Source organism: Chaetomium fimeti (assembly GCF_033439085.1).
Source record: "Chaetomium fimeti strain CBS 168.71 chromosome Unknown B0H64scaffold_3, whole genome shotgun sequence".
NCBI classification, from domain to species: Eukaryota; Fungi; Ascomycota; class Sordariomycetes; order Sordariales; family Chaetomiaceae; genus Chaetomium; species Chaetomium fimeti.
This window is the reverse complement of record NW_026944331.1, coordinates 4,299,400-4,315,431: the sequence shown is the minus strand read 5'-3', so window position 1 is coordinate 4,315,431 and position 16,032 is coordinate 4,299,400. Positions and strand designations below refer to the sequence as shown.

Sequence of the window (16,032 nt, the reverse complement as noted above, 5' to 3'; positions counted from 1 at the left end):
CACGCAGGAACCAACAGGGAGCCACACCGGTGGTCTCCACGCAGGATAGCCAGCCCACTCAGGGTGCCAAACATGAGGGCTGAGATGGTGTGCCCGTCCAGAAGGCCCCCAATCGGTCGACCAAGCACACCAAAGCGGCTACCGTTGGAGCAAACTGGGGAAGCTGGATGGCGACAGGGGGCTCCGACACACGTCAGTCGGCGTCCCACCCCGTCTGCTTTGCAGCATCGGAGAAAAGCAACAACGTAGGTAGATCAGCCGAGCCCAGAGTTTGGGACCGTTCTCCTCATCTCAGCGCTAGCGTGAGATTTGGCCGAATACCTGGAATGGTGAGAACACACAGTAGGAATGGAGTTGTGTTGCCCCTCGCTCGTATGCGCCGCTGAGACCGCGCAGCGTGCATTCTGGACACTTTTTGCGGTGCCCTTTCAATGCGTAAATTGAACCGAGACTCGGATTGGCAGGGGAGTTCCGTTCTCGGGTCTCCATAGTGGCCCATCCATGTGTGAGGAAAGTACCAGGTTGTTGTGCTCCCTGTGCCGAACCCGAGAAAGATAGGCCGACCGTCCTGGGCCGGATGGGAGAGAGAGAAAGGGCGAAAAACCGGTTATCCGGGCACTGCGTCAACACAGGCCGGGCCGGTCGAGTCGGAGACAGAAATGGAAAGGCTCGGCACTGGCAAGGGACGCCACTCCCAGGGCTGCCAATGCAAAATCCAGCTCGTCGGGGCAGGAACTTGCCAGGCGTCCCGCCAGGGTAGGAGGTACCTGAGGTTCCTGGCCGTTCGGGGAGAGGGCGCTTCCCGGGGGGGGAAGGCGTCGTTGGGTGGTCCGGTGACTTCCATTGACAGGGACCCACTTGCGATCATGGATCTCGGCGTGTGCGCCAGGGTTGGAAGGACCCCCATGGTTGCCGCTAACACAAAGTGGGCACCTGGTGCGACGTTTGTGGTACGGGTGGACTTCGTACTCAACCTTATCTTAACGTCGAGTGGACTTGACACTGTCCGAGATGCCCGTTCATTGCACCAGTGGGTCGTTGTTTCCAAGGAGGCCACGCCCGGACATGCCCCTTCCTCCGTTCGGTCGCAATTGCCCTGGCGTCCATCCATGACAGTCAACGTGCCTTAGAGAACCAGGAAGGGACAGCCCAGACGTCAGGATTATGGTGCATTGACCGAGCAAACAAACCGAGATTTCTTTCAATCTGGCACTGCACCCAGCCTGCATCCGTTGCCGCTGCGGGTGAGATCCAGCAGCCGACTGCCACGCTCGCCCCGCCGGCCTAAGTTTTTCTGATCCCCGTTTGAACGTGTCCCGCCTTATGATATCGCCGCCATCCGGGCCCACGCCTGTTGCTGGGGTAAGAAGTAGGAAGGCATCTTTCTAAAGTAACGAAGCAGTAATTTAACGACCCTATCGTATCATTTTATCTCTCCCTCGTCTGTCTCAAAGTCATCAAAAGTTGAAACTGTCTGTCTGTGCGCTCCCCCTCAGGCTGCACCTCGGGCTAACTCAGGTGATTCAGCAGCAGGCTGGCTTCTGCGATGAAAGGGGCACTCGATTTCTTCGTTCTCCCACATCCAGGCAATTCAATTCCCCGCACTTGAACAGCGTCTCACCGTGCTCATCACCGTGCTTCCTCGAGATGCCCTCATCGGAACGCCACCGAAGGACTAGCGCAACAGGTTCGACTGTCAACTGGGTTCCTGGCAGTCTCCGGGTGCATCTGACCCAGCTCATGATTCGACATCACATCACACCTCAGGCCTCCGCCTTGGGCCACCGGTGTAAAGAGAATGTCTAGGCCCCCCTGGGAAAATCAAAAACGAACGATCAGTGGACGACCCCGCAAGTGTGTCGCAAACACTTTCTGGGCGGTCAGACTTTGTGCTCCACCCCTCCAGGAAGGCTCGTTATCACCCCACAGAAATTCGAAAGGCAAGAAGCAGGTGCAGCCCAACTTCCCTACGGTCTGGCTTCAGACCCTCTCGGCGACCTTCCGGCGACTCTCCGGAGTCGAAATCCCCAGGGTGATTGTGCCCTTTCAAGGAGCCATATTTACCAACGCAGTTGCATAGAGCCCACTCTTCCAAATTTGGGCACACAATGGCCTTGACAAACTCCTCGCGCTCTAGGAGGCACAACAAGGTTGCTGGGAGAAATCACTATGCTTTCTATTACTGGAGGCTTCGCCCGCATACCCTTGAGCCGCAGCTGATTCACGCCGTGTTTGGCTGCTTCAGCCCAGCGCTCGCTTCCCTGGACCCGACTACTGGGGGCAAACATGGGATGACGGTGCCAAGGTGACTTGGGCGTCCCTGTGCATCCTGTGTAGCGAATGTCCCCTGGCACGATGCCAGTGTTTTAGGTTTGGTCGGCCAAACAGAGAAACCTGTTCCCGATGCTTACCTCGCGACATATCCCTCGATACCAAGAGCTTCTATATCGGAACTGGCCGATCATCGCCATTCAGCTGCTCCCCCCCACGAAACGGTATGCTTTGCCTCCTTACAGGTACTGGGCGGCACGGAGAGGCGCGGTAAGCGCAAAAAAGCCACGATCCGAAATCGGCGCGCTCGTTTACGTGTTGGCGCCAACGGCCAGGCCCTGGGTAGATTTGCGGGCCAGTCTCGGGACCGGGATGCTTCACTCGCCGACGGAAGTGATTTGAGCTACTACGTTCTGTTACGCGGCGAGATGTTGGTGGTTGCGGCGAACTCGTACGATACGGCAGGGCCTAGCGACGGGAAGGGGAGCCTTTGCGCGCACGCCGCGCCTTGAGCGCCTTGGAGGGTAGAACACAACGCGCCGTTCCCGACGTCATGCAAGCCACAAACTGCTGCCTCTGGCATATCTCGACGCCGTAGGCCCCGCGCATCGCTGACCGCTTATTGCCGGGCTTGCGTGGACCGCCGTAACCGCCAGAGATTCGTTACCCATGCAAACCACCTGCTTGTCGTATGGAAACAAGTCGCCACTCGGCTGGAGGGGGTGGGGGAGTCAGACGAGAAACAGGGACAAGGGGAACTTTGAGCCTCGCCGTTAAACCGTGGTGGGGACCCACACTTGTCCAGTGCCGACAGACAAGATGGGTGGCATGGGTTGTCAGGTGTGATACCAGTGGTGAGGTCCCCTGCTGCTTTCGTCCTCTCGCCTGTGTATTCCAAGTCCGGCGCGGAAGCTACATCACTTGATGGGGGCCACGCATACCCTCCTCACACGACAAGTACAGTACATGGCAAACCGCTAGATTGCTACGTAGTATGCGAGTGACGTCCCGCCGGTTTCTTTTACGGCGGGCGTCGCAACCGCACTCTGCAGAGCGGCAGGGTCCTATTTTGGGCGTGGGACTGACACCGTACCCGTCATCCACCAGGGGTCGTTGCATAGGTACCTATCCATACAGGTACAGCCTCAGGAGCGGGCCGCTCTGAAACTGCTAGACATCAAACATCCCCACCATGCAATGCCGTGGCAGACGGAACTGACTTGTTTACCCGACGATGATGGGGGCTATATGTTCAGCTCGTCTAACAATAGATAGACTGGGTTCTACCAAGCTCAGTCTACTCGTCGGAATCCTCGTCGTCTTCGTCCTCGTCGTCTCCCCCGTCCTCGTCCCCAAAGGCATCGAGCTCCTGCTGGGTTGCTTCGAGGCCTGAAGAGGACATGAACTTTTCGTCTTTTGCTTCGGCTGTAACACACGCGGGTAGGTTAGCTTATGTCCTTGGCGAATACGTTCCATAACCATCTCAGCCAAAGTAGGGAGGTAGTCAAATGAGGAAAGAGCGTGGGACGAAAAAGGGGACCAGTGAGTAAATGGCAGAGACTCACTCTTAGCTTCGACCAGCAAATTCTCCTGCACCTCGCACTCGGTCAGCACGCAGCCGTCGCCGAGCTCGCTGCGCTTGCCCAGGATGCACTTGGTCAGCTTGCAGTTCTTGCCGACGACGACGCCGTCCATGAGCAGGCACTGCGACAGCTTGGCGCCCTCGCCGATCTGGCAGTTGGCGCCCACCACGCACTCCTTGATGGACGTCTTCTCCTGCACCGTCACGTTGTCCGCCACCAGGCTGTCCTGCTTGGTGATGGTCGTGCGCGACTTGACCCCCTCCGGGTACGCCACCTTGCGCGCGTGCGCGAAGGGCGACGCGGGGCCGTCCGGCCCCGTCTCCTCGAGCGAGGGGAGCTTGGCCAGCTGCAGCGATATCTGCAGCAGCAGCTGGGCCGTGTCGACGCGCCGGATCAGAGGGTCCGACGGGCCCGTCGGGTGGATGTAGGCGAGCATTGGCGGGATGGGGGCCTCGGTTTCGGCACGGGCGCGGTTGTTGTCGTCGCTGTTGTCCGAGTGGCTGTCGCTGCCATCGGAGTCGTTGGCCGAGACGACTGTGTTGGGCGCGTCGGCGGCGCGGGAGTCGACGCCGAGTTTGCGCGTGCTGGTGGGTTTGTGTTCGCCCGGGCTGGCGTGCCCGTCAGCACTGCCGCTGTCGGGCCGCTGGAGGATACTGTCGAGGCCGAGCTTGGTGGAGAGACCCTTTTGCCAGCCGGCCTTGACCCACCATCCGATGACGTCCTCGCCGATAGTCTCGAGCCGCTCGTTCTCCTTGATAAATTGCATGACCCAATGCGGGAAGATGTAGATGTGGGCGTCGCGGTGGGTGGTCAGTATTTTTACACGGGCGTGTTGTCGGAGTAGCCCGTGCCGTACAGGGAAGCCCTTCTTTTCTTCCACAACGTCCTTGAGAGAATCTGTTGGCATCGAGTAGACCACCTTCGCCATGTCGGGGAACAGAGAGCCCTTTGGGGGGAGGACCGAGGTCGGTGGTAGTGGGATAGTCGCCACAAAGTCCGTTTCTTCGCCCTTAATGGGCGTGGCTGTTTTGGTTTGGTAATACACACCCAGCCCGCCACTTCGCGCGCCGCGAGATGGCGAATCCCCGACGAGGTCCTCGAGGCTAGCTGATTTGACCATCCATGCCTGTAGTAGCTTGTCTGCGCCTAGCTCGCAGACAAGATCGCAGGGGAGCACTACGAAGTCAGACGTAACGGCGGTCTGTAGTTCGGGAAGGCGGAGTATTTCGGCTGTTCCTGTGTTCTGGTCTAGGTCTTTTGGCGCCAGGAGGTCGGGCCGGGGGAATGGCAGGCTAGTCAGAAAAGGGTTCGTCTTCAGAGCAGTGGTGATAGCCTCTGCAGCCGAAGGTGGGCAGACCAGTGTTATATCTACGGCATGTCAGACTAGAATAGTTAAAGGTATTAAACAAGGTAGCATGAAGATAATATTCAGGCCCAGTTGGTATATGACATCCCAACTGGATACCTCGGCCACTCACTTGTTATCCCTGCCCGATAGCAAAACTCAAGGGGATACCAGACCATGGGCCTATTGGCAATAGGGAGAAGAGCCTTGGGGTTCTCATCGGGATTTGATGTGAAAGTTGGGAATGAGCTGCCCGGGCCGCAAAGAATCAGGGCCTGGAGCCCCGGGGTCGCGATACTGACTGCGTGGGGCATCTTGAAGCCGGATTCTGCCCCGCAATCGAGGAATTGACTGCGGTTTTGGTGGATTTGTGACTCGGAGGAGGATAGATTTTTGAGAATCTAGCTGTGTATTGTATCACTAGTGACGTTGAAGCCGTAAATTGGCGTAATTGGTGTCACCCGTTAAGGCGGTTGCTCTGTGAAGCCGTGGTTTTCGATGACTGACTCACTGAAAGTGTTTCTCAAGAAACCCACATCCCACTTTCGAAGGGTTGAATGGCCCGTGCGTCACATGCATCTCAAAGAAACTCGAACGTGCCAAGTTGCGCGAGACTGCTGAGCACGCTCTGTTCCAGGTTTAAAGCGGGGCGCGTAAAAACGGGGCGTGCTAACCTTGTTCCCTGTTACGGTCTGTCTTGGCATCAGCTCCTGCTGTTGTTTTCCTCGCCCGGCCAACCACCTGCCTCGGTTTTGGCCCGGAAATGGAGCTCGGCTTGTGGAAGGCTGGGGGGGTGTGCATCAACAATCGGATCCCCAGCCATCCAGCCATCAGAACCCCCCGACACCAGCCACATGATTCCGAGTTCCTGTCGCTTTGCCGAAGGATTGAACTTTTTCGATTCTGGCCGGCGAAGACTGACTGACGATAACACTTGCACCTGTTTAATACCCGGCCGACGAAAAGACCCCCACACAGACAGGCACAGACAAAACATAGGTACACGCCTACACACGCAAACCAGGTACACACGCACGCACGCACGCACCAGGTAGCTACCTCCCTCCTACGCTTCTTCCATCCTATTGCCGGCAACGCAATGATCGATTGCTGCGCCGTCAATGTCGCCGCCCTATGAGTCGTCCCGCCGTCGCGGGGTATGGAGCCACTGGGTGCCCCTCGCCGTGACCGTCACGGTTGCGACGGCCGGGGTCGCCGCCTGGATCTGGAGCCTGCGCAAGGATGACGACCACGAAGACACCGAGCAGCCCGCCGATGTTCAAGACCTCGATTACGACAACGCCGACTACGGCGACAATCCCGCCTACGGTGCATCCCGAGACGGCGCCGTCGGCCCCAAGACCCCCACCTTCGGCGGCGCGCAGCCGCAGGCCGAGTCGTCGAGCTCTGGCTGGGCGGCACTGCGCCGGAGTCCTAGCCCTCAGCAATTCTTCGACAACGCCAGGAGGACGGTTGCTGCCGGCGTGACTGCTGCCGGCGCAGCTGTGGGAAGCGCGCTGGCGGCCATTAGAGAGGAGGACAAATCTGCGTACGCCGACCACGAGACTTGGTCGGAGGAGGCAGATGCCAAGCAGGACAGGGCTGCCGGGCCGTCTCAGAGCAAGGACGTCAACAAGCGCCGGAAAAAGGTTGCCATCGTCATTTCGGCCGACAGCCGCTTGGACGATATCGATGCCGACGGGTTCCATGAGCATGCTGTAAGTGCCGACAAGCCAACATGTTATGTTGACGCGTATGCTAATAATTCTCGACAACAGTCCATCCTGTCCCACATCCCCCGCCAACTGGACTTCTCCAAGATCAAGCTTTATGTGCTCATCTACGCACCGAACTTGAAGGATGCCAACCTGGAAGCAACCACCACGCTGCCGCCCCCGTCGCTGAGCTCGTCCTTTTCAAACATTGATCATGCTCAAGCGCAGGCGTCCGAGGAAGCCCGGAGCCCCTTGTCAGTCTCACCTGCTCTCGCATATTCTCTTTTTCTTGCTAACCAAATTTACAGAGTCGGCGCGTCGTCATCAGACCCTGCGTACAACGCCATCTACTCGCAGGCGCAGGCACTCGTCGAGAAGGACAGCATGATTCTGACCTTCACGTCGCCCAACGGTCACTCGCACATCCTGCGCCACATTCAGCCCGAGATCATCTACCTCCAGGAGTCGCTCTCGGGTGACAATGGCAGTGCCGTCACCAACCTCCAGACTTGGCTGCGACATGACGTGATCTTGGTTGTGGGCGCCGAGAGCGGCCATGGCGGGCTCGCGGACAGCGAGTCGGAGGCCGAGAAGCCGGGCAAGGAGAAGGAGGTGTGGTGGCATAAGGAGGAGCGTGTCGGGAGAGGCCGCGGAGTGGTGGTCGTGGACGGCACGAGGGTCCAGGATGATTGGGCACGGAGGGTGCTGGGCAAGGAGTAAGGCAGCCAGCGATGGCGGATATGATGTGAAGATTATGAGTATGTGTTGGTGATGATTGATTCCCCCACGGTGGTTGGTTTTCCTTGGTTCCATATCTTGCTATATAGTATCCGTAGGACAAAGACACCGCCGAGCCCAACCAAGGGGGTTGAGACGGCGTTTCTTTCTATATCCATATCTTTTTGTATTGTGGAATCTGTAAATACAGACCTGTGGACATACGTCATGTCGTCAAGTCGGGCTCATCGATTTGTTTACCTGTTCGCCTCGCAGGCCCAGCACCCAACACGTGATGCGGCTCCCCAGCCAAGACCTTTATAACCCCCACTCGTGTCACTTGACAGGGGTAAGATCGCCGAAAAACGCACCCCACACAAAGACGGGAGCCGACCTCATCAAGCGACCGACCAGGACAACAAGAAGTCATCGCGTCGACAACAGCGCTCCAACAAATGTGATCCAATATCATGCGGAGGTGACTGGGGAATTGATTGCGCTGCACCCGCAGTGTATTTTATCGCCCCGCGTCGCACCGATCAATCGACAATAGCATCCCGGCGCAAAACAGCGCCAGTTTGCCTCTGGGCTGTCCATTCCACTGCTCGACTTGGCGCAACACGCTCTCGGCAACCCCGAACCATCTGCTCTTGGTGGCCCTACCTACCTCACTACCTACCTACATACCTACCTAATCTCTACCGTCACGGCAGTTGCCTCAGTCGGACCCAATACTGCTTGGAGTGGCGCCTGGATCGAGACAAAACACGGCGAAAACACCCCAATTTGGTGGCAACAGCGATCGGTCCCGAGCATCCTGAACCATCCCTCCCAAGTCGCTGCCGTCGGCGGCAGCCGGCCCATCAACAATGGCGCCCTCTGCCGTCACCTCCCCACCGGTTACGGTCTCTACCAAGATTAAACGCCCTATCCCCCCTGGCATCCAGACCAATGGCGCCGCCCTCTCGCGCTCATCACCGTCGCCCTCCATGTCGGCCAAGCGCGCTCCCCCTTCGGCCGCCGGTCAGCCCTCCAATCCGCCAACCGCGAGCGGGAATACGCCGACATCCGCCCGCACACTTAACCGCCAGCGTAGGGATACTTCGGGGCACGTACTTGGTCGAGGTCAAAGAAGCGCCGGCCTGAGGTCCGCCAGCATTGCCCCGGATCCTGCATCGTCTCCCGCGACCGAACCGCGACCTTATGGTGTGTATAAACCATCGCCGCGCATAGGCTTCATTAATTGCTAACACCAAAGTCAATAGTGGTCACCGATAAATACATCCTTAGCAAGTTCGTCGGGAACCCGCCATCCCTAATCATCCACCTACACAAGACATACTTCCGTTTCGACAAGCAGGAGGGCATGTTTCCCTATCATTCACCCATGAGGATATTCCTGGAGCATGTGAGGAGTCGGACGGTACCCCATGAGATGCTCGACTATCTCACCCAGGCCGAGGTCCCCTTCTACGAGGGTTGCTTGATCGTTCAGGTCCACGACCATAAATCCGTTGCACAAGCCCGAGATGTTGCCCGGCCCACATCGGCTTCGAGCAAAACGGTCCCCTTTTCTGTCCACAACTACAACCAATACATCACTCCCTCGTCTCACGTCCCCTATCCCAAGGAGAACCTTCCGGCTGCTGGCACCCCTGGCCCGGCTGCAGAGAAGACAGCCGAGGAGAAGGATAAGGAAAACATGCCGGCCCCCAGCGCGCCCGCAGATGGGCAGAAGGGGAAGGGCACCCCCAAACCCAGGATATTCACCATAGTGCTCCATCCTACACAACAGAGCCTGCAAATGGATCTCTCCATCAAGTCTACTACGCCCCGTGGAGCGTCCGATGCCCGTACGGATGGGACTGTTCCGCCCCCGACACCCCATGCTGCTGTACCGCCCACGCCGACTGCCGCGAGCATGCCGCCGCCCGCCAAGAAAATAAAACAGGAACGGATGGAGCTTGACGCCAGCAACATCTACGAGGCGGAAGCGCAAATCTTGCTGGCCACAACAGCACCGCTGGACTTGGAACCTACCAAGAATGCCGAAGAAACAATAGCTCTGCTCGAGAAGCAAGCGCATCCGGATCACTCGCAGAAGCCACCCGAACCCAAGATGCGGAAGAGAACAGTAGCCGAAATGGAGGCTGCCGAGGCGCAAGCTGCCGAACAGGAGCGGTATATGCTTAGTCTGGATGAGCGGCTGTTCTCCAAGCTGGCTGGCGCACAGGCCTCCGGCAATGGCGCAGATGGGGACGGCCAGTCCGGGGCATCGACTTGGGAGCCGAGGTTTGAGCGGTTTAAGGTTATCGCCGAAATCATGCGAGAACGCGAGGAAAAGAGAGAACTGGAGAAGGCCAAGCAGGCCGAGAACGAGCGGAAGCTGCAGCTCCAAAAGCAGCAGCAGCAACAACAACAGCAGCAGCAGCAGCAACAGCAACAGCAGCAGGAGGCTGCCATGCTCGCCGCCAAGCAGGCCGAAATGGAGCGCCAGCGGAAGGAACAGGCACTTCGCGACCAGCAACGGCAGGATCAGCAACGACGGATGCAGGCTGCTCAAGCCCAGGCTCACCAGGCACAACAAGCGCAAGTCCAGGCTCACCAGGCACAGCAAGCGCAAGTCCAGGCTCACCAGGCACAACAAGCGCAAGCCCAGGCTCAGGCGCAAGCCCAGGCACAAGCGCAAGCACAAGCGCAACAAAATGCGAACGCCTCGGGCATGGGCACTCCCCACGCACACCCGGTACACCAAAGCCCTCTACCGGTGAGCATGCCTGTCAACATGCCTCAAAACCAAGCACGATTCCCTCAGGTCTCGCAACCACAGGCATCATCACCAATCGTCCGGCAGAACACGCCACAGACGGCGTCGTCCCCCATGGGCATGGCGGGGGTGGCTATGCAGCACTCCAACTCGAACATGGGGGCGGCAGGGAGCCCGGCAAGGCCGTCTTCGGTGGTTCAGAGCCACCCTATGGCCGCGCCAATGGCACCCAACATGTCGGCTCGCGGAAGCCAGCAGAGCCACGCTGGCGGGACACCGAGGATGCCCAGCGCGACTCCGAATATGGCACACGCCACGCCTATCTCGCGGCCCCAAGGGGTGCCGACCCCACGCATGACACAAGCCAGCCCGCCTCCGGGTATGATGTCGGGCGCTCAGATGGGGCATTCGATGATGATGACGCCGCAAGGGATGATGCAAGTGCCAAACGTTGGGCTCACGGCGCAGCAGATCGCCCAGCAACAACGTATGATGCAACAACACCAGCAAATGCTGCAAATGCAGCAGAACGGTATGATGAACGGCGGGGCAGGCGTTCAGCATCAACTCGCCCAGCAGCGCATGATGCAGCAGCAGTTGTTACTGCAGCAACAGCAACGAGGGGGCCAAATGGGGAGCCAGCCGACACAAGCCCAGCTAGCCGCGCAATATTCGCAGCATATCAACAACATGCAACAGCAGGTACAAATGGGGCAAATGACTCCTATGCAACAACAAGTTGCCCAAAGACAATTTCTAGCTGCTCAGCAAGCTGCTCGAGGCCAAAACATGATGGCGATGAGCGGCATGACGCCTGCCCAGATGGCAGCCATGCAACAACTGCAGCTGGCCCAGCAGCAACAACAGCAACAAGCCGCTGCCGCTGCCGCTCAACAACAACAGCAGCAGCAGCAACAACAGCAAGGCCACCCGCACCATGCACAGCAACAGCAGCAGCAAGCACAGCAACAACAACAAGCCCAGCAAGCAGGAAGCCACATCGGTTTCGCCCATCCCGCAGTACAGACACAGGTACGCAACCTCACAAACGCGTTCATCACCAAGAACCTGCCGCGGTTTTCGGCACAGTTCAACGGCATGCCGATTCCCGAGGACCAGTTGGCCGAATTCAAGCGCAACTGCAACGCGCAAGCGCGTAACCATGTGTTCACCCTCATGCAGCAAGGCCGCTTGGGCCTGCCGGCCCAGGGCCAGGGCCAAACGCAAGCTCAATCGCAGGCGCAGCACATGGCGGCTATGCAGCAGCAGCAACAAGCCCAGCAGATGGGGGGACAGGGAATGTAGGGTCTTCCCGGCTGTGGAAGTGCACGGCGGGCCGCTTGGGTTTGCGGTCCGCTGGATGGGCTGGAGTCGAGCAGGGGTAGTCGGTCGTGGTTCAGCGATTCGTACTCGTCGCTATCGAGCGCCACTACCCGAATCGCTGAGCGTGAGCGCGGAACACGGTTTCAAAGGCATGCTTGGCACTCTGTGAGGAGTGACTGGGTTGGGCTAAGCATGTGGGAGCGAGGTGTACCGGCTGCTAAAGGGGGGAAGAAACTAAATTTGGGGAAAGATTTGGTGTCCGGGGGTGCATGGGAAGATTTCTTTATTTTTCAACGGCCACTGCGGCGCCAGGGCCTGGCGTTCAGGGGGGTAATTAGGATCACGGTGACGAAACGAAACGGGAATGGTTGACGTTTTGGGTTTGGCAGCTGTTCCCATGGGACAGTTCACCGGTATTCGAGGGCGTGGTTTCTCTTTTTCTTTTTTCCTTCTTTTTCTCTCGTCCACCTATATATACCCTGGGTGCCTGGGTTCGAGGTGGGGTTCAGCGGTTGTTTGGGTTTGTTTTTGGGTTTCTTCCTCCGTGGTCTTGAACCACGGATATATTTCTGGCGTCCCGGGCCATGTCCGTTGTATTTGTATGATCTAGCGTAACGTGAACAATTTTCCTTTACAAACGGTCCCAGTTGTGAGTGTGTGAAGATGGGTATGTCCAGATTATGGGAGAGTGGTGAAGCTCAGGGTCCCACGTGACCAGTGCCTGGATCTTGCATGCCTGAAATGCACGGACCCCAATGTGCCCTGGCAACTTCGGAAGCTGATGACGGAACCGGCCAAGCCTGAACGAAGCCAGGCCAGACAGTGGCAGAGCTCGTTCCAACAAGTCTGTCTCCTTCTGGAACTTCCCGAGCATCGAGCGCCCATCTTTCCATTCTTCGACACTGCGCCAGAACATCCCGATAACCGCCTACTCTGTGCACCTTCTCGCTGTCGTTAATAACTAGATTGTTTCCTTCTCTTCCGGTCCTCGCATTTTCCTTTTTTTGCCGCACCCGTCCCGTCCGATCCCGACACGCGACAGCCAGAAGCAACCCCTTAATAATCCCAACCGACGGGCTGTCTTTTCTTGCGCACCCATCCCCAACCCGACACCACCGCCCAAGCCGCAACCGAAAAATCACACACCACCATGAAGACACCATCAACCTGGTGGCCCGCCATCCTCCTCCTCTCCCCTACCGCATCCGCAATCACAACCACCCCCTCCGCACCAGCCGCAGCCGCAGCAGCAGCGGCGCCCGCCCCCCTAACATGCGACAACATCCTCGTCCCCGCAGCCAACAACAACGCCAACAGCAAGGGAGAGGGGGAAGAAAAGGAGCAACATAAGTATGACCTGCGCGCGCTGGCGGGGCCGCACGCCGTCGTCACCCACGAGTTCACGCGCCCGACGTACCACAATACGACGTACGCGATCGATTTGTGCGCGCCGCTAAAGAGGAAGGGCGAGGTGGAGCCGGGGGAGGCGTGTCCTGATGGGACGAGAGGTGCGTGTTTTCTTTTCTTTTTTCTTTTTCCTTTTTTTTTGGGTCTCCTTTTCTGGTTCTCGGTGGGGTTGAAGAGGAGTGGGAAAGGAGTGAGATTTAGGAGAGTGCGGCGATACTGACTGACTGACCATCACAGTGTGCGCGATCAAACACCGCTGGGACCACAAGGAGGATAAATCCGCGGGCATCGACCAGGTCATCCCCATCGTGGTCGGCGACGAGGACAAGGCGATAACGTGGAGCGCGAAGCAACTGCCGAAGACAGGGGCGCAAAAGGGCGGCAAGAAGGAGGGCCTGCGGCTGACGCTGCAGGGGCACACGTCGTACCAGGAGCGGGCGCAGCGTACCGTCGTCGAGTTCAGGTGTAACCCCGACCTGGAGGGGACCGAGAACGAGTGGGAGAGCGTGGATGTGTACGAGCCGGGTGAGGAGAAGAAGAGTGCGCGGCGGGCGGAGGAGGGAGAGAAGAAGGACGGTGATAAGGAGGGGGACAAGAAGGGTGATGGCGAGGGCGATAAGAAAGACGACAAGGGGGACGACAAGGGGGATGATGACGAGGAGAAGAGCACGCCCGAGAAGCAGCTCAAGAAGGACGGTGCGGCGCTCGTGTGGGAGGGCTACAAGCGGGAGAGCGAGGACGGCGTGGAAGTGGACACGCTGTATCTGACGTGGTACACCAAGCATGTGTGCGATTCGGCGGTGGATGAGCCGGAGCCCGCCAAAGAGAGCTCGCATTGGGGGTTCTTTACCTGGCTGGTCATCCTGTGAGTCTTTCTATCTCCATCCTCTCCCGGGTCAAGCGCACTAACAAGCCCAGGGTCTTCCTCGCGACTGCATCCTACCTCATCTTCGGCTCGTGGCTCAACTACAACCGGTACGGCGCACGCGGCTGGGATCTGCTCCCGCACGGCGACACGCTCCGCGACGCCCCCTACCTGATGAGGGACCTTATTCGCAAGGCGCTCAACACACTGCAGAGCACGGGTAGTCGCGGTGGGTACTCGGCTGTCTAGGCGGGCAGTCGGCTTCTAAGAGTGGATGGTCTACCGAAGCTAGGATCACGCTGAAACATTTCGTTGCCGGGTACAGATTAGACATGCTCGTATAGTTTTGCGGTTGTTATTGAGTTGGATGATAGCGCTGGGTTTGTGCTAGGTTCCATTGGGGGGGTCGGACATGGCATGGTCACGTCATAGTTGGCACTCGAGGCGTTGGGGTTTGTCTGTTGGTGCGTCGCTGACCCGGTAGTTGTATCATTAAGTGTAGCTTGTAAGGATACAGCGTTCTCACCCCTTGGGTGCCAGGGTGCCTCGCTGGTCCTCGGTTCTGCTGTGTATGTACATACACAGTAAGTGGTGGAGAAGAATCCGGGGGTGGGGCCGTTCAATCACCGAGGGGCTCGGACTTGGCTGTCACATGGCCTTGAATGTGCACACTGATTACTACTATGCCAAATCAAGCCGTGCGCCGGACAGTTCGGGAGGCTGATGCGAACGCAGGAACCGGGAACCTAGGAATGTGGATACGAAGTTGGGAGGAAGTGGCTCCTGGTTGCAGCCGAGGTAAACCTGGAACACGGCATCCATGTTCGCCATGTTCTTTGAGCCGGAGGGGCGCCGTTTGGGCTTACACAATCCACGCGCATACTTCATACACCAAACTCATTCTTGTCATCTTGGTTGACGACAATTCACTCCTATTCGACCTAGGAATCAAATCAAATAAAATAAAATAAAACCAAATCCAACAATACACATAAAAGACGAACGATATGAGTACCAAAACCCTCTTTCAACTCCCCATCCCCCCGCTGGGCGACCATGTCGGCGGTTCCATTGTGGTCACTGAGCCCGAGCCGGCTGTCTACCTGCTCACCATCAACTCGCCGCCCGACAACCGGTTGACGACGGCATCATGCACTGCCATACTCGACGCCCTCGACCTGATTGAGTTCGGCGGGTACAAGCCCGGCGTGGTCATCACCACCAGCGCCCTCCCCAAATTCTACTCGAACGGCCTCGACCTAGAACACGCCCTTTCCAACCAGAACTTCATTCCGGGGGTGCTATACAAGCTCTTCAACCGATTCCTGACGTACGTTCACCCATCCTCCCCATCCCCCCACCCCACCCCCACCACTAAACCCCCACATACAAACCTACCGTGATACACACACCAAACTAACCCCCCTCCCCCCAAAAGCTACCCCATGCCCACAATCGCCCTCCTCCCCGGCCACGCCTTCGCCGGCGGCCTCATGCTGGCCATGCACCACGACTACCGCATCATGAACCCCACGCGCGGCTTCGCCTGCGTCAACGAGCTGGACTTCGGCGTGCCCCTGAAAGCCGCCATGAGCAGCATCTTCCGCCTCAAGCTCCCCGCCACCACGTACCGCGACCTGGTGCTCGAGGCGCGGCGGTTCAGCGGGCCCGCGGCGGTCGCGGCGGGGTTGGTGGATGGCGTGGGGGATCTGCAGGCGGCGTTGGGGCTGGTGAGGGAGAGGGGCCTGGAGAGGAAGGCGGGGACGGGGATTTATGGGCTGATGAAGGCGGAGATGTATAGGGAGAGTGTGGCGTTGTTGGGGAGGGAGGGGTGGGAGGAGGGGGAGGAGAGGGATCGGGCGCTGGCGGAGGGTGAGGGGAGCAGACGGGAGGAGGGGGAGAGGAGGGTGGGGGAGTTGAAGGGGGAGATGAAGGCGAGGTTGTAAGTTTATGTTTGTATTTTTGGGAGGGTGTGTGTATTTAGTGGATGTGTGTATGTATGTATCTACGGATCAGGAGGGTCTTGTGTAGTTCGCCCT

The 16,032-nt window shown here is 58.3% G+C and overlaps 5 protein-coding genes across 5 annotated transcripts; 4 read left to right on the top strand and 1 right to left on the bottom strand.

Annotated features, from left to right (window-relative positions):
• Window positions 1-3,382: 3,382 nt before the first annotated feature.
• Window positions 3,383-5,605, bottom strand: B0H64DRAFT_136127 (nucleotide-diphospho-sugar transferase). Its single transcript, XM_062798210.1, has 3 exons — window positions 5,333-5,605; window positions 3,837-5,222; window positions 3,383-3,696 (listed from the first exon to the last, which is right to left on the bottom strand). Exons 1-3 carry the CDS (start codon window positions 5,511-5,513, stop codon window positions 3,569-3,571), a joined length of 1,695 nt encoding a protein of 564 aa, XP_062661530.1. The 5' UTR covers window positions 5,514-5,605; the 3' UTR covers window positions 3,383-3,568.
• A 255-nt stretch (window positions 5,606-5,860) lies between these two features.
• On the top strand, window positions 5,861-7,899 carry B0H64DRAFT_340079 (uncharacterized protein). Its single transcript, XM_062801223.1, has 3 exons — window positions 5,861-6,917; window positions 6,978-7,168; window positions 7,223-7,899. The coding sequence occupies exons 1-3, from the start codon at window positions 6,321-6,323 to the stop codon at window positions 7,632-7,634; spliced, it is 1,200 nt and encodes a 399-aa protein (XP_062661529.1). The 5' UTR covers window positions 5,861-6,320; the 3' UTR covers window positions 7,635-7,899.
• A 996-nt stretch (window positions 7,900-8,895) lies between these two features.
• Window positions 8,896-11,894, top strand: B0H64DRAFT_136107 (Spt20 family-domain-containing protein). The gene has a single exon (XM_062798209.1). The coding sequence runs from the start codon at window positions 8,998-9,000 to the stop codon at window positions 11,701-11,703; it is 2,706 nt and encodes a 901-aa protein (XP_062661528.1). The 5' UTR covers window positions 8,896-8,997; the 3' UTR covers window positions 11,704-11,894.
• Window positions 11,895-12,754: 860 nt separating this feature from the next.
• On the top strand, window positions 12,755-14,621 carry B0H64DRAFT_136095 (autophagy-related protein 27). The gene is made up of 3 exons (XM_062798208.1): window positions 12,755-13,229; window positions 13,366-13,993; window positions 14,047-14,621. The coding sequence occupies exons 1-3, from the start codon at window positions 12,872-12,874 to the stop codon at window positions 14,240-14,242; spliced, it is 1,182 nt and encodes a 393-aa protein (XP_062661527.1). The 5' UTR covers window positions 12,755-12,871; the 3' UTR covers window positions 14,243-14,621.
• B0H64DRAFT_458718 (ClpP/crotonase-like domain-containing protein) lies at window positions 14,585-15,939 on the top strand (the record flags this gene model as incomplete). Its single annotated transcript, XM_062807422.1, has 2 exons — window positions 14,585-15,323; window positions 15,432-15,939. The coding sequence occupies exons 1-2, from the start codon at window positions 15,001-15,003 to the stop codon at window positions 15,937-15,939; spliced, it is 831 nt and encodes a 276-aa protein (XP_062661526.1). The 5' UTR covers window positions 14,585-15,000.
• Window positions 15,940-16,032: the final 93 nt, after the last annotated feature.